Source organism: Symphalangus syndactylus, chromosome 9 (genome assembly GCF_028878055.3).
Source record: "Symphalangus syndactylus isolate Jambi chromosome 9, NHGRI_mSymSyn1-v2.1_pri, whole genome shotgun sequence".
In the NCBI taxonomy this organism is placed as follows: domain Eukaryota; kingdom Metazoa; phylum Chordata; class Mammalia; order Primates; family Hylobatidae; genus Symphalangus; species Symphalangus syndactylus.
This window is the reverse complement of record NC_072431.2, coordinates 23282777-23303727: the sequence shown is the minus strand read 5'-3', so window position 1 is coordinate 23303727 and position 20951 is coordinate 23282777. Positions and strand designations below refer to the sequence as shown.

General features: G+C 38.7%; 1 protein-coding gene and 1 pseudogene across 5 annotated transcripts in view; one reads left to right on the top strand and one right to left on the bottom strand.

The window, feature by feature from the left end:
- STRN3 (striatin 3) overlaps positions 1-20951 on the bottom strand; it is a 137686-nt gene that overhangs the window by 51285 nt on the left and 65450 nt on the right. For all 5 annotated transcript variants that reach the window (XM_055291587.2, XM_055291588.2, XM_055291590.2 and 2 more), the window contains exons 2-5: positions 10933-11036; positions 10415-10488; positions 5643-5724; positions 1874-2047 (exon numbers count right to left, since the gene is read on the bottom strand). In XM_055291587.2, the coding sequence (XP_055147562.1) occupies positions 1874-2047; positions 5643-5724; positions 10415-10488; positions 10933-11036 (434 nt within the window). The remainder of the gene's footprint in view (positions 1-1873; positions 2048-5642; positions 5725-10414; positions 10489-10932; positions 11037-20951) is intronic.
- Positions 14266-19457, top strand: LOC129490482 (HIG1 domain family member 1A, mitochondrial-like; annotated as a pseudogene).

Sequence of the window (20951 nt, the reverse complement as noted above, 5' to 3'; positions counted from 1 at the left end):
GTGCAACTACCTTGGAAAAGAGTTTGGCAGGTTCTTAATCTTCTTCTTTAGTCCAAAACTTGGAACCAACCCACATACCCATCACCTGTATAAGAAACACACAATGAAGGCCGGATGTGGTGGCTGATGCCTGTAATCCCAGCACTTTGGAAGGCCAATGAAGGCGGACTGCTTGAGCCCAGGAGTTCAAGACCTGGGCAACATGGCAAAACCCTGTCTCTACAAAAATTAGCCAGGCATGGTGTTGTGAACCTGTGGTCCCAGCTACTCGGGAGGCTGACGTGGGAGGATAACCTGAGCCCAGGGAGGTCGAGGCTTCAGTGAGCTGTGATCACGCCACTGTACTCCAGCCTGGGCAATGGAGTAAGACCCTGTCTCAAAAATAATAACAATAATAATAAAATAAAAAAGAAACACATAAACCAAATGTAGTATATCCACAATGGAGTATTATTTGGAAATAAGAAGGAATGAAGTGCTGATGCATGCTATAACACGGATAAACCTTGAAAATATGCTAAGTGAAAGAAGCCACTCACAGAAGACTGCTTATATGAAATATCCAGAATATACAAATCTACAGAGACAGACAGTAGATTAGTGGTAGCCCAGGGTTGGGAGACAGGGAGAAATGGAGAGCGGCCACCTAATGGGTATGGGGTTTCTTTTAGGGGTGATGAAAATGTTCTAAACTTAGATTGTAGTGATAGCTGAACAATTCTGTAAGTATTCTAAAAACTATTAAATCATATTTTTTAATGGGTAAATTTTATGATACGTAAATTCTATTTCAATAAACATTTTTATCTGGTAGCTTTCTGAATCCAAACACAATGCAAAGCCTTGTTTCTTTCACACTAGTGTCTAAATAACCATTGCTCATTCTATAGAGAGTAGCATTATAATTTGTTGAAAATATTCTAGCAAAAATTTTAAAATAAGGATGTTAAAATTGCTCTGAACTACATGAAATCAGTCTCAAATCTGATTCTGCACCTATTTCAAACTAGTCATTCTCTTGTTATCAAAACTTAACAGGTTGGGTACGGTGGCTCATGCCTGTAATCCCAGCACTTTTGGAAGCTGAGGTGGGCAGACTGCTTAATGCCAGGAGTTTGAGACCAGCCTGGGCAACAGAGCAAGAACCTGTCTGCACAAAAAAAAAAAAAAAATTAGCTGGGCATAGTGGCACACGCCTGGAATCTGAGCAACTCAGGAGGCTGAGGTGGGAGGATCACTTGAGCATGGGAGTCAGAGGCTGCAATGAGCCAACAGCACACCAGTGCGCTCCAGCCTGGGCAATGAAGCCAGACTCTGACTCAAAAAACAAACAAACACCAACTTAACATAGATAAATTTTAAAAGCCATTAAATAGAAAATTTAGAAAATTTATTTGCCCATGGTACCATGGAGTGGGGTGGGAGGTGGCTGGGTCTTTAACGCTGAACTCAATCTGCTTTAAAAATTGTTAATAGCAGTTGGGCACGCTGGCTCACGCCGGTAATCCCAGAACTTTGGGAGGCCGAGGTAGGTGGATCACCTGAGGTCAGGAGTTCGCAACCAGCCTGGCCAACGTGGTGAAACCCTGTTTCTACTAAAAATACAAAAAATTAGCTGGGAGTGGTGGTGGGTGCCTATAATCCCAGCTACTTGCGAGGCTGAGGCAGGAGAATCGCTTGAGCCTGGGAGGCGGAGGTTGCAGTGAGCCGAGATCGTGCCATTGCACTCCAGCCTGGGCGACAAGAGCAAGACTCCGTGTCAAAAAAAAAAAAAAAAAAAATTTCTTAATGGCAGTAACAAGAAGCTTAAGAGATTAACAGTAATAATATCCATAATATCCATTATATAAACTATGTTAAGTATAAATCATACCTTTTTATTTCTTGTCCCTTTTGCTTAGGAGATTCACCTCCATTCAGGATCTGTTCTAAATTCTTTGTTTCTACTGATCCATTTGGTTCTGAATTAGATAGTCCAAGCAATGACCTTACCCGCTGAGACCGTACATCTAATATTGTATCTGTATAACCTACTTCCTGAAGATACCTGTAAGAGAAAATAAATACTAAAATCCACATACTGTTAACATGTGCTAGACTCAAAATCACATCAATTTTAGAAAAACCCATAATCCTATAAAATATGCTCTCCCTTTGTCTCAGTACCTTTCTTCTCTACAGGCTAGTTCCAGTTCTAAGAGAACAATACCAAATACAAACCAAAATTTATATTAAAAAGCATATAGTATGGTTAACACTGATTAAGAGCCAATTATCTCAAAACCCAAGAAGCCCTAGTGTCTTAAAACGCTTTTAGGATTATATACACACACACATTTTTAAATTTCCATACACACAACCACACATTGTTTTTAACTTACACACACACACACAAACACAACACACACACATTTTTTAATTTCCAAGGAACGGTAAAGAATGAGTAGAACTGCATCTTAGCACACAGAGATACTAAGTTTAAACCTGGAGTTGTTAACTAGAGATTGATGAACACACTAATTCTCCTTCTAGGATCTAAGATCTCATAGCACTCCTCTAGTCCTGTGATTTTCAATCTTTCACTATATCTAAACCAAGGAACTTAACCTAGGATCTAAGATGAGACTGGAAAAGAAGAAAGGGACTAGATTATGATACAAAGATAATGAGTTGTGAATGGCTTTGTGACAAATAAGTATTTAAGAGGCTAATGAAGGATGCTTAAAAGAAGCCTTAAATACTGCTGGCAGAAGAACAAAAGATTTTTAGGTGAATGCTAAAGAGAAAAAGACTAGATCAGGACACTAGCAAGAAGTAAAAATGGAGGAGAATAAATGTGAAAAAAATAAGCAAGATATAATCTTTTTGACGTGATACACAAATGTATGTGGAAGTAGAATGAATAAACGAGTAAGAACTTCGCACAATTTTCAGGTTTCTAGCTTGGATGGTTAGATGACGGGTACACATTCAAAAAAATTATACAGAGTCAGAATCAAGTTTATAGAGTACCTAACAGACAACCATATAGTGTCTATAAAAAAAATACAAGTTACAATGTTTATTAGGCACATAGATGATACAAATCAAAAGCTCAGAAGAGACTGGCCTGGTTATACAGATTTGGGTCATTAATCTTTGGTAATATTTGAAGCCATGGATTTAAATGAAGTCACTCAGAGAATAAGCATAAACAAGGAGAGAAGGTCTGGGTATAGAAACATCCAAAGGACTAGAAGCATAAAACTCAAAGGAAAATGAAAATATTTGAGAAATTAGAGGAAAAAAATGATAGCAGAGAGTGCTGTCATGGAAGCAAAAATAAAAGTTTCAAGAAGGAATAGTTAATGTCAAATTTTTCCAAGATATCAATTATAACAAAAAAGGTCTCTTGAATATGTCTGTGAAGCTGCTTCAGAGGAATGTCAAAATGGAAAACAGACAGCTGACAAATGAACAAGAAGGAAGACTATGGAGATAAACTACCCTTAACAAGTTTGGCTATAAAGTCACAGGGAAAGATAAAGGTGGCAAGAGACTAAATTGTAAATCAGGCAATGGGATTAGGCATTTATGAGAGGAATACTGTCCAAGTGATTTCTCTACTGTCCAGAAAAGCTGTCCTCACTTTTCTTCTAAAAAATGCAGTCCTCTCTTGGGGAGAACAGCTCCCATCATACTCTAACCACTTGGTCTGAATGAACTGCCAAGATCTCATACAACCCAGGTAAAAATGACTGACTCATGGGCAATTATTTGATCAGTCAGGACAACACTTACAGAGTGTTCTCTGACATACAGAAAAAAAGTGGTTTTCAGAAGAAAAGAATAAACCTGAGATAGAGAGGAGTAGAAAATCAAGTAAGAATGTCTTTAGAGTTTCCAGTCTGAGAGGGCCTCCAAGCTATCCTAGCTCTTCACTTCCTGACACTTGCTTGTACATTATTTCCTTCAATTCTGCTAGTTATCCAGCATCCTTCCAATCAATAATCTATTCTTTTCTTCAAATTTTAGTCACTTATAAGGAGAGCCTGGATTGATAAATACCTTCTTGAATGGTAAGAAACTAAAGTAAAAGAGGTTTAAATACATTTACAGAGGCTGGTGCGGTGGCTCACACCTGTAATCCCAGCACGCTGGGAGGCCAAGGCGGGCAGATCACGACGTCAGGAGATCAAGACCATCCTGGCCAACATGGTGAAACCCTGTTTCTACTAAAAATACAAAAACTAGCCGGGCATGGTGGGATGCACCTGTAGTCCCAGCTACTCAGGAGGCAGAGGCAGAAGAATTGCTTGAACCCGGGAGGCGGAGATTGCAGTGAGCTGAGATGGTGCCACTGTACTCCAGATAAGGGAGGAGAATCTCTTGAGCCCAGGAGGCAGAGGTTATAGTGAGCCGAGATTGTGCCACTGCACTCCGGCCTGGGTGATAGAGACAGACTCTGTTCCCAAAAAAAAATACATTTACAGAAAGGAAAGTGTTAAGGGAATTGCCACCTGACAGCCTTCATATTTTCTGTGAAGCAGAGCCTGAAGTGCTTTAATGAAATAAGGGAGAATGGGCTGAGTTGTGGTAAAAGTTTAGAATATCCATTGAGGACAATGGAAGCAGGGGGTGGCCAAGGGTTATGGAAAAAGGCTCTCTGCAATGTTTGGACAGGAAACTATGAATACATAATAGTATTCACACGATTCTGTAGTTTTTATCCAAGAGTTAACTAGAAAGAGGCAGACAGAGTGAACGAGGGCTAGAGTTTTTCAGGTACATTTAGTAAAATGACTGGTGAGGAAGTGGTAAACAGTGGACAGCAAGAAAATTAAGGGTACTAGATAAGAGTGATCAATTACGGAGTCTAAGCTAGAGCTAGGGAAACAGAAATAAAATAAAAGCAACCATAGGTAGAAGAGCTAAAGAGAAAAATTATATAGTTAAGGATTTAAAAATCATGGTAAAGTCAGAGGGCAAATAACACAGTGGTCAGAGGTGGAATGCATGATGACTGTCCAGACTATGAAATATTCTAAAGATAGTTCTACAAGATCAAGAGTGAAGGTAAAGATACCTACAGTAGAAAAGGCTGATTAACTGAAAATCACCCAGGATATCAGTAGGATACAAATCCCAAAATTTTCAAAATATAAGGAAAATAATACATGAAAGACAAAAAACAAGATTTGCCAGAGAAATACTTCCAATACAGCAAGTAATTCAAAATTCAAAAAAGCTCCTTAAAAATTCAACTGAAAGGAAGATTTGGCAATCTACTTCTGAAAAGTTTCAGATGAATTCAACTAAATTCATTCTCTAGACCGGTCACACCCACACTGAAAAGAAATGTGTGAATTCTGCACTGACAGGAATGGAGGGCTCTACAAAGTATGAATTCCATATTGTTTTTGTTCTGCTCAAGTCATCCAGTCTTTTGGACATTCTACCCTGCAAGTAAGAAGATAATATCATCCTGAAACTCAGAGGAAACAAACTTTTAAAAAGATCCAAGCATCTACACAGCAAAAAAAGCAGCAATACAAAAAACATACACAATTGTCCCAATATAATTTTTTACTCGTAAATTGATTCAGCATAAGCACTTTCATACCTAGATCCTTAAAGAAAGCTGAAAATAAGTAATTACTTACTGTCTTAAAAGCTGTCTGCCTTGCTTCCACGTTAACTGGCTATTCTGAGGTGCTGTGGGAGCCTCTGTGTCTTTGGTTTCTTCTAAAAATTAAGAAAAAAAAGTTTTACATACATTATTTCAACTCCTGAAAATATTGCCAAAGTTTTCTTAGAGATAAATTCCCATAAAAACATACCTAAATATTTTATAAAGGACAGGAAAAAATTAACTTTCATCTAAGTATTAACTGTGGGTCACTCATTTTAAATGTGTTTGTCCTAATAACCCAATGACTTAAGTAGTATGTCCCCCATTTTAAAACAGGGAAAACCCAAGTGTACTTCATTAGTATCAAGAAATCAAATGCCCAGGAGATAAAATATTATTAGAACTGATTTTTTTTTTTTTCTTTGAGACAGGGTCTCACTCTGTCACCCAGGCTGGAGTACAGTGGCACTATCTCGGTTCACTGCAGTCTCGACTTCTCTGGGCTCCAGAGATCCCACCTCAGCCTCTCGAGTAGCTGGGACCCACAGGCATGTACCACCATACCCAGCTAATTTTTGTATTTTGAAGAGATGAGGTTTTGCTATGTTGCCCAATCTGGTCTCAAACTCCTAGGCTCAAGTGATCCACCCACCTCAGCTTCTTAAAGTGCTGGGATTACAGGTGTGAACCACCATGCCTGGCAATTTAATTTTTTTTAACTACTAGAATTCTGCTAAGTCGATTGCCTTTGAAATTAAAAAGCTGTATTATATGAGCTATTCAAAATCAACACTGTTAAGATATTAGGCATACATAAAAATATTGAATACCTTAATTTGGGGTCTGTATCAGTGGACCTTAAGTCTACATCACAGGACTTCATCTAGCTAAGTTCCTTTTTTGGAACTAAAATTAAACCAGAAAATAGTTTTTACTATAGGTAAAGTCATTATTTTATTTTCAGATAACAAAGTGTACACATTTAAAAAAAAAAAAAAGAGTTTAGGCCAGGTGCAATGGCTCACACGTGCAATCCCAGCACTTTGGGAGGCTGAGGTGGGCAGATCACTTGAGCACAGGAATTCAACACCAGCCTGAGCAATATGGTGAAACCCTGTCTCTAGCAAAAATACAAAACTTAGCCAGGCATGGCAGCACATGCCTGTAATCCCAGCTACTCAGGAGGCTGAGGCAAAAGGATCACTTGAACCCAGGAGGCGAAGGTTGCAGTGAGCCAAGAGTGCACCACTGCACTACAGCCTGGGTGACAGAGCAAGACCCTGTCTTAAACAACAACAAAAAAAGAGTTTAATGGACAGTATGATTTCAGATTAATCTCTCAACAAGCATCTCTAGAACAAAATTTAAAACTATTGACATTTATATCACAGAAATATTTCCCCATAAGTTCCCATTATTAACATAAAGACACAGTGAAGAAGAGAGGGACTTAGAAGGTCAACCCTCATACTGAATGTTGAAGACTCTGTGAGGCTCCTAGCCTCCTCAAAATCACTTAGTACTTGCTGGTAGTGATTCAAATATCCTCTTCAGACATTACTTCTCTAACCCTAACAGTCCAATTATTAATACCTATGGCTGGGAACAGTGGCTAAGGGTCTGCAATCCCAGCACTTTGGGAGGCCAAGGCAGGTGGGTCACTTGAGCCCAGGGGTTCAAGACCAGCCTGGGAAACATGTCAAAGCCTCATCTCTACAAAAAATGCAAAAATTAGCCAGGCATGGTGGCACGTGCCTGTAGTCCCAGCTACCTGGGAGGCTGAGGTAGGAGGATTGCATGAGCCTGGGAGACAGAGATTGCAGTGAGCCAAGATCGCACCACTGCACTTCAGCCTGGGCAATAGAGCAAGACTCTGTCTCAAAAAAAACAAAACAAAACAAAACAAAAAACACTTCTTATTCTATCCCAAACGTAAGCATTTCTTTTTTTCCAGAAATAATTATTTCATTCTAATAGTCCCCCTACTGATTTTTCTATTTATAACATTTTAAAATTATATATAACACATAATCACTGGAGGAAAAAAATACTAAAAAAACAAGATACACAACTGCCCAAACCCTATTATCCAGAGTTAACAACTGGTAGTACTTTAGTGTTTATCATTTCTTATTTTCTACCTGAAAATATACATAATACAACCCCACCCTTTTTAAAAATGTGCCAATGTATATACTGCACTATAATCTGCTTCTGACACTAAATGTAACTTGAACATTCTCTGTATGGCAATATAGTTTAACATAAAAAATGACTGCATAATATTCTATAGAAAATATATACCTATTTAACCAATCCCCTAATGTTGAAATTAGTTTCCATTTTCTATTATAAATAATGTTGCTAAGGATATTCTTGAAGTACATCAAGTGTATAGCTCAAGGAATTTTTGAACACGCCCATGTAACCAGTACCTAGATGAAGAAACAAAACATTATCAGCATCCCCAAAAGCCTTCCTTGTGCCCTCCAGTCACTAGCCACTCCAAAAAGGGTATGAATGCTATCTTGATTTCTAAAATTATCTAGATTTTTGAATATAATAATTTCTTCAATTTTCAGTTTTATGTGATTAAACCATGTTGTCACAGTTTTAGTTTGCTCACTTTTGTTGCTAAACAGCATTCTATTATGCTAACATATCACAATGTACTTATCCATTTATTCTAATTCTGAAGACTGTTCTAGTTGTTTCCAGATTTTCACTGTAAATAATGATGCTATGAACATTCTTACACAAGTTTCATGATGAACATATATATGCTTTTTGAGGAGTAGAGTTACTGGATCATAGGGTATGTATATAAATATTTTTTGAGACAGGGTCTCGCTTTGTCATCCAAGAGGGAGTAGAGTGGTGTGAAAAAAGTTCACTGTAGCCTTGACCTCCCGGGCTCACGCAATCCTCCTACTTCAGCCCCCTAAATAGCTGGGACTACAGGCATGCAACACCAAGCCTGGGTAATTTCTGTATTTTTTGTAGAGATGAAGTTTTGCCATGTTGTCCAGGCTGGTCTTGAACTCCTGGGATCAAGTGATTCAACACCTCGGCTTCCCAAAATGCTGGGATTACAGGAATGAGCCACAGCACCTGGCCTAGGGTATGTATGTTATATCTTCTTTAGTAATAGTCATAGTGTCAAGTCACTTTCAGAGCAGCATTATCAATATATAATCCTAACACCAATGTCGACGAATTCTGGTTACTCCACATCCTCAACACTTGATATTGCCTCTTCTGCCATTTTAGCCATTCTGGTCAGTGTCTAATTGTATTCCATTGTGGTTTTAAGCTGTATTTTAATAACTAATAAAAAGCAACATTTCATATATATATTTATTGACCATTTATATATCCTCTTCTGTAGTGTGTCTTTTTAAGTCTTTTGCCCGTTATTCTATCTGATTATCTGTTTTCCAAATGTAGAAGGGAACTCTTATATATTTTAATATAACCCGTTTATAAGGTTAGGTTTAGGCTATATCTATTTATTTTACTGAGAGAGGGGTATAAATACTTATATATCTTCTACTATGATCAAATCAATATTTTGTACATTTTCTTTCTTATATTGATTTCTCTGGGGGTATATAAAAGGCGACATTGTTTCATTTAATATTATCTCCATATATACTCTGACATAAATAATTTTACAATATTCTGTTCACACGATGTACTTCTGCCCATCCCTTTGTTTGGTTTTCCACTAAACATCCTGAAGAATTTTTCTACATAACTGAAAACATTTTACTTCACTGTTATTGTGTGTCCTGTAAAGAAAATACTTGGCTGGATATTATTTTATTCCTCAACTTGAGGAACTTTTAATATTTAGGTTTATACAGATAAAAACAGATTGTCTTGCCACAATTTCAGTTGTGAGCAAAAAAGACTTATTTTGCTTTACACAAACTGTTATACTGGGACCACCTAGCCAATTCTGATTCTGCTTAGCCTCTACTGCAGGCACAGTGTGGCTTTAGCCTCTTTTCTTTACACAGACCAAGCCCTACAGTTCTAGAAGTGCTTGCTTATTTTCTGAATATTCTAGCCATACTGGAAATAAAATGAGTCAAAAAAAAAAAAAAAAGTTCTGAATTCACCAGTATTTTTCTGGTGAAGTCACTCTACTCCCTTTAACTGCAAAGAGACGACTATAATAATCATGGCTCGGAACAAGTAGACCTTCCATGTTTCTGTTCCTGATTTTTGCTTTTTCCAAGGAGGAGATTCTAATATAGTTTCTTGGCATCAGAATAAGCCTTCATAACCACTGAAAAGCCAGGTCAAAGAAAACCTATGCCACTTCCATCTTGGTCTCTTAATTTTGTATGTATGGTAACAAACGGAAGCTCTAATAAAGTTCTGCTGCTAAGACTGAAAGTGTTAAAGACTAAAAAATAAATCAACTGCAAATTTTATGTATGGTGTGTGTTTCTGCCAAGTTCTACATACTTAATATTGAACTCAAAAACAATTAACTAAATTTTTAAAATTTACTATAATACCTAACTTTGTTACCTTTCAGCTCAAATTACTACCATAAATGCAACTACACTTTTACATAGATTTCAACTCAAGGATAGTAAGACAAGTTGCCTCAGGATTAAGATGTACATGAAACTATTTACTTTTATTCATTTAATATTTTTTCCCAAATTCTAGACAGTTTACAATAGTCACTCTCTAATATTACCAAACCAAAATGCGGGTAAAGAGAACATGTCTGTTACATAAAAAATGAATTAAAAAAAAAAAAAGTAACAGAAGAATCAAGTTTACCTGACTCAAAGGTTGGCATTTTCAAGTCACCTTGGTTCAGTTCCGTGCCATATTTTAATTTGTGATATTTTGCCCTGAAAATTTAATCACAAATTAGTAAAATCACAACTTCTTCTTTTTGTCACTCTTGCTTTATATTACTCCAATAACAAAACATAATATGAATGTCTGTTTCTTTAAACTTTGTTTGCAAAGAACGTTGAAGACTATATTGCTGTAAAAGAAAAAAAAGGTAAGTTTCCCAAGTAACACATACCCAAAAGTTAAAAAAAGATCAATTATCCTTTGTCTTTTTTTTAAGTTCCAAAATTTAGATTCTGTAACAAAACACATTTCAATTGAATTATTTTAATCTCTTTTGCCTTTCTTTCCCAAGTATGAATCAAATCAAGATAGCATCATGTATCCGGGCAAGGATTTGTACCTTTCAAAAAAAGCTGCCAAATACAGAGTACAATGGTATACATGAGTATACTATTGTTCTACTTTATTCATGTAACAAAATGAGGCACACATACCTTTCTTGTTTTAATGCATACTCTAACATCTTTATTCTTCTTACTAAGTCCTTCTTCAGGTTCTCTTGACCTTTTCTTTCTCCTTGTAGAAATGCGATCCGGGCCTAAAAATATAAAAGATGCATTTATTTACATTTTCCCTTAACCATACATAGGAAACTGAAAAATGGAAAACAATAAACACAAACTTTTGCACTTGACTCATGATATCAAGATTTTAAATTCATAAAAACGGGCCAGGCAATGGCTCACACCTGTAATCTCAGCACTTTGGTAGGCCAAGGCAGTAGGATTGCTTGAGACAAGGAGTTTTAGACCAGCCTATGAAACATGATGAGACCTCATCTCTACAAAAAATTTTTTACATTGGCCAGGTGTAGTGGTGTGTGCCCATAGTCCTAGCTACTTGAGGCTGAGGAGACTCTGTCTCAAACAAACAAACAAAAACACTCATAAAATGGCCAAACTTTCTGTTAGATCTACCACATCCCTTTTAAAATAAAGGTAAGTATAAACTAGTTGGTTTATAATCCTTAAGATCTCTAATATTAATATTTCACCTTCACATAACCTTGAAAGAAAAATATACATAAATATGGCACCTAATTCCTAACATACAATTCACAAAGAACTGAAAAACATGTTCACAAGTAGATAAAAATACGTCAGAAAATGAGATATTATTTCAAAAAACAGATTACTTCAAAAGCTTTTCTTGAAATACTAGAAAATTTATAATCTGAGCTAGGCATGTGGCTCATGCCTATAATCCCAGCACTTTGGGAGGCCAAGGCAGGCAGATCACCTGAGGTCAGGAGTTCAAGACCGGCCTGGCCAACATGGTGAAACCCTCTCTCTACAAAAATACAAAGATTAGCTGTGCATGATGGCAGGTGCCTGTAATCCCAGCTACCCGGAAGCCTGAGGCAGGAGAATCGCTTGAACCTGGAAGGTGGAAGCTGCAGTGAGCGGAGATCGTGCCACTGCATTCCAGCCTGGGCAACAGAGCGAGACTCTGTCTCAAAAGAAAAAAGAAAAGAGGGGCCGGGTGCGGTGGCTCACGCCTGTAATCCCAGCACTTTGGGAGGCCGGGGCGGGTGGATCATGAGGTCAGGAGATCGAGACCATCCTGGCTAACACGGTGAAACTCCGTCTCTACTAAAAAATACAAAAAACTGCCAGGCGTAGTGGCAGGCACCTGTAGTCCCAGCTACTCGGGAGGCTGAGGCAGGAGAATGGCGTGAACCCGGGAAGTGGAGCTTGCAGTGAGCCAAGATGGTGCCACTGCACTCCAGCCTAGGCGACAGAGCGAGACTCCATTTCAAAACAAAAAAAAAGAGAGAGAAAAAAGAAAATGTATACTCTTTGTATAATCTTTCCATTGTACCACCCCACTCCAAATTGTTTTAATTCTTGAAACGGTAAATGCCATAGTATTACAAATAGTTTAAGTAAGCCATCATACATTCCATTACCTCATTGCTTTCTATTGTCATTTTTCCACTGTGAGAGAATTTTTTTCCTTAAGTGCCTTTTATCCTTATTTCCTGAAAACGGCAATTATCTGCCTTTTTCTAGCTCTTCTCTATATATCAGCCTCCGTTAACCACCTCACACTAAAGAATAATGTTGAAAGAGACTGGCATCTGTCTGGGGACATTTGCCATTATCCACACATTGACAATAAAACTAATTTTCACAAGAGGTAGAATGTTCTTGCAGAGATGACACAGGTGCATTTGTTCAGTATGAGAAAGAAAGCTATTCAGTAAGCTAAATTGTTGTTAAAACTTTAGTTAGGATGTGTTGATTTCTACAAGAGAAATATATTAGCCAAGGAGACCAGCTAAATCAAGTCAACTAATAAAAACACCTAAGTAATAAATAACTGCTGTCATCAAAAAAACTGTTACCCTAAAAAAAATTTGTATGAAATTATCTACAACTTCGTAACACCTGAGAAGCTATAAACAGCTACAGAGTTCATGACTAGCCTTGGCAAGACAGCGAGACCCTGTTTGTACCAAAAAATCAATAATTAGCCAGGCGTGGTAGCATGTTCCTGTAGTCTTAGCTACTTGGCAGGCTGAAGCAGGAGAATTGCTTGAGCCCAGGAGTAAGGCTAGAGTGAGCTATGATCACATTACTGTCCTCCAGCCTGGGCGACAAGCAAGACCCTGCCTCTACAAAATAAAAATAAAAATAAACAAATAAACGGCTACATGACACTTATAAATACATATTTTCAAAATTTTAAAAAAGCACTAGGAGGAATAATAAAGGTTCAGAACCTAATAGTCTATGATCCTGAAGAAAAGAGCAGCACTTACTCTCTATCAAGCTGTGGAGCAAAGGGAAAAGATGTCAAATTCATCATACACTTTTAAGAAAGATTCTGACTAGTGTTTTCTCCTGTGTTGGCTATTTGTTGTTGTTGTTTTTAAAAACCACTAAGCCCATATTATAGAACCATTATGTAACTCTCAATTTTCAGATCTAATAAGCGTTCTAAAATTACCATTACAAAAAGCTGAAGGAAACCTGTTTTATTATTCTGCTTCTGAAGAAGTAAAAATTGGTTGGTTTCTGATTGAGAAAGGCATTGAAACTAAGTGAAAGTCATAATGTCCTCTAACAGGATTCTTTTTTAAAAAGACTACCCAGCAGTAGTATTTCCTATTAGAATCTTATACTGTTGTGAGAATTGGTTTTCATTTCCTTCTTTTGCATTTTTGTATTACCAACTATCCACACTTAGAAAATCTGGTAAAATAGACAAGCACAAACCACACACCAAAAAGCAAAAATTCCAAAGCAGTACTGAACAGAAGGCTGAAAGGAAATAATTTGCGAGAACTTAGGACAAGGAAAAGGCTCAAGAATTAAAAACAAAACCCTTTTAAAAAATGTGGACTAGGGTGGGCATGGTGGCTCACATCTGTAATCCCAGCACTTCGGGAGTCCAAGGCAGGAGGATCACTTAAGACCAGGAGTTGGAGACCAGCCTGGCCAACACAGCAACACCTCGTCTTCACTAAAAATTTAAAAATTAACTGAGTGTGGTGGTGCACGCCTGTAATCCCAGCTACTTGAGGGGCTGAAGCAGGAGGATCATTTGAGCGGAGGGGTCGAGGCTGCAGTGAGCCATGATTGCCACTGCACTCCAGCCTGGGCGACAGAGCAAGACCCTGAATGAAAAGAAAAAAACAAAGCAAAACAAAAAAAACACCACCACCACCAACACGTGGATTAACCAAAAATACATGGAGGAGGACCAAGTAAATGAGAGAGAAGCCATAATGACTGGAACTGACCTTATGACCTCATATCATCATGTATTTAGAGGGCAAACTGATTGAAAAGGTAAAGGTTATACCTGATAGTGATAATAACATAATAATGACCAATTAAATAATAAATTTAGCAATTAGTACAGGATCACTAACAATCTACTTTCAGCAATGTTACAGCATCATCTCTGCAAATAAACACTTTTAAAAGTAACCTCAAAAAACACATTCCCCATGGCATCAAAAAATAAAAGTACCTAAAAAAGGCATGGTGGCACATGACTATAATGCCAGCTACTTGGGAAGCTGGGGGGTGGGGGAGAATTGCTTGAGCCGAGGACTTCGAGACCAGCCTGGGCAACACAGTGAGATTCCATCTCCAAAACTATAATAGATAAAAGTAACTAGGAAAAAACCACCAAAGATGGGCAAGAGCTTTATACAGAAAATATAAAAATTTAACAAAGGCATTAAAGACAACCTAAATGGACTAGGTGACTACTGTAAAAATATCAATTTTTACCCAAATTGACTGACAGATTTAATTTCAATCAAATTCTGAATTTGTATGTGTAGAACCTGACAAGCTGATCCTAAAATTTACCAAAAAAAAAATTCAAATTACCTACAACAGCCAAGACAATTATAAAGAATGAGATGGGCCGAGTACAGGGGGCTCACGCCTATAATCCTAGCACTCTGGGAGGCTGAGGAAGGCGGACTGCTTGAGACCAGGAGTTCAAGACCAGCCTGGGCAACATGGCCAAACTCTATCTCTACAAAATACAAAAATTAGACAGGTGTGGTGGCATACACCTGTAGTCCCATCTATGTGGGAGGATTGCTTGAGCCCAGGAGGCAGATGTTTCAGTGAGCTATGATCAGGCCACTGCACTCCAACCTGGGCAACAGAGTTTCAAGAAAAAAAAAAAAAAAAGAATGAGGTGATATAATTTGCTCTACTAAACAATAAGATACATTATAACACTGCAGAAATTAAGACACTGATGATTCAGGGATAGAAAAATGAACCAAAGAAACAGAACAGAAAGTCCAGAAACAAACTAAAGCATAGAAGATCACATGATTTATGAAAGATGGCAGTGCAGAACATTGAGAAAAAAATGGTTGCTTCAAAAATGGTGCTTAGTAATAGAGAATCCAAATGTGGACTGAACATGAAAATGAGGCTGGCCGCGGTGGCTCATGCCTGTAATCCCAGCACTTTGGGAGGCTGAGGCGGGCAGATCACGAAGTTGGGAGATCGAGACCATCCTGGCTAACAGGGTGAAACCCCGCCTCAACTAAAAATACAAAAAATTAGCTGGGCGTGGTGGCGGGCGCCTGTAATCCCAGCTACTCAGGAGGCTGAGGCAGGAGAATGGCGTGAACCTGGGAGGCGGAGCTTGCAGTGAGCTGAGATGGTGCCACTGCACTTCAGCCTGGGCCACAGAGCGAGACTCCATCTCAAAAAAAAAAAAAAAAAAAAAAAAAGAAAGAAAAGAAAATGAACATCTGCCTGATACTTTTCTGCCTCATACAGTTCCAGGAGGATTACAGATCTAAATATGAAGGCAGGACAGTAATGCTTTTAGGATATAATAAGTATCTTCACAACTTCAGATTAAGGGGAGATTTCTTGAAAAAGACAAAAAACACTAGCCATAAAGAAAAGGATTAAAAATTCATTACAATTAAAAAATTTTTATTCAAGATAAAAGAGGAATTGGCAACCTATCCCAGGCTTGTTTTTGCATAGTCCTAAAACTAAAAATGTTTTTTAAAGTACCATAAAACAAGAAACAAAGAATAGGCAACACAAACCCTTTGTAGCCCAGAAAACCTAATATACTTACTTTAAAAGTCTGTCAATCTCCCATACTAATATCAGACAAAATAGGCTTAAAATTTTAAAAGGGACAAGAGACAAAGAACATTATATACAGTCATGTGCCACATGACATTTCAGTCAATGACAGACTGCATATACAACAGGGGTCCCATATGATTATAATGGAGGTGAAAAATTCCTATCACCTAGTGAAGTCGTAGAAGTCTAGAAGTCGTAGCTATTGTAATATTGTAGTGGGACGCATTACACGCATTACTCACGTTTGTCCTGATGCTGTTATAAACAAATCTACTGTGTTGTCAGTCGTACAGAAGTACAATACATATAATTATGTATAGTGCTCAATACTTATAATGACAATAATGACTATTCTACAGTTGATTTACTATATGTTTTTGTTTTGAGACACCCAGACTGGGTTGTAGTGTGCAGTCACAGATCACTGTACCCGCTAAGTCCTGGGCTCAGGTGATCCTCCTGCTGCAGCTTAAGGCTCGGGCCACCAGCCAGGCTAATTTTTTAAAAATTATTTTTGTAGAGAAGGTTATTGCTTTGTTGCCCAGGCTGGCCTTGAACTCCTGGCCTCAAGTGGTCCTCCTGCCTTAGCCTTCCAAGTTGCTGAGATTACAGGTATGAGCCATCATGCCTGGTTCTGTCTTTATTTTGGAGTGTATTCCTACCTACAAAAAGAAAACTTAACTGCAAAAGTGCCTCAGGCAAGTCCTTCAGGAAGTACTCCAGAAGAAGATATTGTTGTCACGGAAGATGACAGTTCCATGTGTGTTACTGCCCTTGAAGACCTTCCAGTGGGACAAGATGTGGAGGTAGAAGACAATGATATTAAACTAGGCCTTCCTAGGCCTTACATAGGCATAGGTTAATATGTGTGTTTGTGTCTTCATTTCTAACAAAAAAACTTTAAAAAGTAAAAATAAATCAAAATTTTAAAAACTAGAAGAAAGCTAATAGAATAAAGATAAAAAGAAAATATTTTTATATAGCTGTACAATGTGCTTGTTTTAAACTAAGTGTTATTACAAAAGAGTTAAAACGCTGAAAAAATTAAAATTTATAAAGTAAAATGATTATGGTAAGCTAATTTATTATTGAAGAAAAAAATTCACATAAATTTAGTAAAGTCTAAGTATACAATGTTTATAAAATCTACAGGAGAGACAATGCCACAGGCCTGCAAATTCACTCACCACTCACTGACTCAACCAGAGCAATTTCCAATCCTAAAAGCTCCATTCATGGTCAGTGCCCTACACAGTTGTACCATTTGTTATCTTTCTTTTTTCTGAGACAGGGTCTCACTCTGTCACCCAGGCCACAGTGCAGTGGCACGATCACAGTTCACTGCAGCCTCAACCTCCCTAGGTTCAGGTGATTCTCCCCTCAGCCTCCCAAGCAGCTGGAACTACAAGCACCTACTACTATGACTGGCTAAGTTTTCTATTCTTTTAAGATGGAGTTTCACCACGTTGCCCAGACTGGGCTCAAACTCCTGGCCTCAAGCAATCCTCCCTCCTCAGCCTCCCAGAGTGCTAGGATTACAGGCGTGAGTGACAGCACCTGGCCCCATTTTTTTTTACTATACCTTTTCTATGTTTAGATACACAAATACTTACCATTGTGTTACAACTGCCTATAGTATTCAGTACAGTAACATGCTATACAGGTTTGTGGTCTCAGAACAATAGGCTATACCATATAGCCCAAGTGCAGGCTATATTATCTAGTTTGTGTAAGCATACTCTGTGATGTTCACAAGATGAAATCATCTAACGATACATTTCTCAAAACACATTCTTGCCGTTATGTGACACGACTATACTAATAATGACAAGAAGATATTACAACTATAAACACACACACCCCTAGTAACAGATCATCAAAACATATGAAGCAAAACTGACAGAATACAAGGGAGAACAGACAACAGTAGTTGGAGATTCAACACCCCACTCTAAATAATGGATAGAACCACCAGACAAATGGTAAGGAAGAAAACAGAGGATCTGAACAACACAACAAATCACCTAGCTCTAACACACATATGCAGAACACTTTACCCAACAAAAAAATACACATCTTAAGTGCACATGGGACAGTTTCCAGAATAGACCATGTAAATTGAGTCACAAGTTAACTCTAAATAACTTTTTTATTTTTTTGAAACAGGGTCTCATTCTATCACCCAGGCTGGAGTGCAGTGGCGCAATCTTGACTCACTGCAACCTCCACCTCCTGGGTTCAAGTGATTCTCCTGCCTCAGCCTCCCGAGTAGCTGGGACTACAGGCGCACACCACCAAACCCAGCTAATTTTTGTATTTTTTGGTAAAGACAGGGTTTCATCATGTTGGCCAGGCTGGTCTCAAACTCCTGACCTCAAGTCATCTGCCCACCTTGGCCTCCCGAAGTGCTGGGATTACAGGCATGAGCCACTATGCTCAGACAAGTCTCAATAACTTTAAAAAGACGGATATCAAAGTTTCTTCTCTGACCACAAAAAAAATCAAGTTAGAAATCAATAACAAAAGAAAACTGGAAATTCACAAATTTGTGGAAATTAAACAACACACTTTTAACCAATGGATCAAAGAAGAAAAATTAGGTAACAGAAACAAATGAAAACAAACACAGGACATACCAAAACTTAGAGGATGCAATGTAAGCAATGCTCAGGGGGAAATTTATAGATATAAATGCTTACGTTAAAAAACAAGAAAAGAGCCAGGTGCGGTGGCTCATGCCTGTAATCCCAACAATTTGAGAGGCTGAGGCAGGCGGATCACTTGAGGTCAGGAGTTCAAGATCAACCTGGCCAACATGGCGAAACCCCATCTCCAGTAAAAATACAAAAATTAGGCAGATGTGGTGGTGCGCATCTGTAGTCCCAGCTATACAAGAGGGTGAAGCATGAGAATCACTTGAACCTGGGAGGTGGAGGTTGCAGTAAGCTGGCAATAGAGCGAGTCTCCGTCTAAAAAAGAAAAACAAAAAACTACACACAAGAAAAGACAGGGCATGGGAGCTGGGATTTGAAGCCAGTTGGATCATGAGGGTTTTGTTGCTCTTGGGAGATTCTTCTAGCAATTTCCATACCAACCAACACAGATGTTTCTCTTTCTTCATATGATGATCAGGGATCCAAATGTATCCAAAAAGCTAAAGAGGCACCATTTGTCCCCCATTGGAATAGCAGGTTTTGCAGCAATTGTTGCAGTGGATATACAAATTGAAGAGCAGAAGAACTATTAAAATATCCCTTCATCAGATCCACATGCATGTGGCAGCTCAAGGCTTTGTGATGGGAACAATAACTGTTGGTGTCAACTATTCCATGCATTGAGAATTATGGGCAAAACCTAAGCCTTAGAAGAAGAGATGCAGGCTCGGCAAAGTGGCTCACACTTGTAATCCCGGCACTTTGGGAGGCTGAGGTGGGCGGATCACCTGAGGTCAGGAGTTTGAGACCAGCCTGGCTAATAGGGTGAAACACCATCTCTACTAAAAATACAAAAATTAGCCAGTTGTGGTGGCGCGCACCTGTAATCCCAAGTACTCCAGAGGCTGAGGCAGGAGAATCACTTGAACTTGGAGGTGAAGGTTGCAGTGAGCCGAGATGGCACCACTGCACTCCAGCCAGCGCACAACAGGGCAAGGCCCCATCTCAAAAAAAAAAAAAAAGAAAAGAAAAAAAGAGAGTCTTGGTCTTGGTGCTGTCTTGGTCTTTGTCTTGTTGCAGGAGCTTGCTCTGGTTAGACATGTCATTACTGAGGTTAAGTGTTCACACAGAAAACACATTATTTGATGGAATTCAGACGATAACACACTATTTTGAGTATTGACTTCCTTTCTTGCGGGCTTGATTTGCTTGGTGACCAAATTACTAGTCACTAGTTCACTGGTGAACTAGGTCATTCAGAGAAGTCACATTAACAGAAAAGAAATATGTCACCTAATGCACTTGACTATGTAAAAATATCCACCTTCTTAAACTGTTACAATGCAATTAGTTCTAAAGAAGACAGCAGGCCAATCCAGAAGCACTCCCAGTTTGCTGCAGAATCCCACATGCTTTGGATATTATATAGGAGTCCTATTTACCCGAGTTAATTTACTTCTGCCTGCCTAGTAGACTGGTTGGCTCCTTAAGTGCATGGGGGTGCAGTGGTTTATGTCTGTAATCCCAGCACTTTAGGAGACCAAGGCAGAAAGGTCACTTGAGGCCAGGAGTTCAAGACCAGCCTGGGCAACATAGCAAGACCCATCTCTAAAAAAAACCAAAAAGAGGCCGGGAGTGGTGGCTCACGCCTGTAACCCCAGCACTTTGGGAGGCTGAGGCAGATGGATCACCTGAGGTCAGGAGCTCAAGACCAGCCTGGCCAACATCATGAAACCCCATCTCTACTTAAAAAATTAGCCAGGCATAGTGGCAGGCGCCTGTAATCCCAACTACTCAGGAATCTGAGGAACGAGAATTGCTTGTACCAGCCTGGGTGACAAAAGTGAAACTCCATCTCAAAAAAAAAACAAAACAAAAAACCAACAAACAAAAGTGCATGGGAACAGACATCTGTAATCCCAGTGCTTTGGGATGCTGAATGTTAGATATGAGTTCTAAATTTCTTCTCAAATAATATGTCAGCATGTTCAATTCTTTGCCTTCTACTTTTAAACTTCCTCGTAAGGCAATCTTTTTCAATTACCCACTCCACCCTGACTCATTCCAGTTACCTACTCCACCCTGACTCATTCTAGTTACCTACTCCACCCTGACTCACTTGCCCCACTCTACATTCCAATCACCTGATCCACCCTAACTCATTCCAATTACCTTCTACCTGCTCTGCCCTGACCCCCGCCAAAG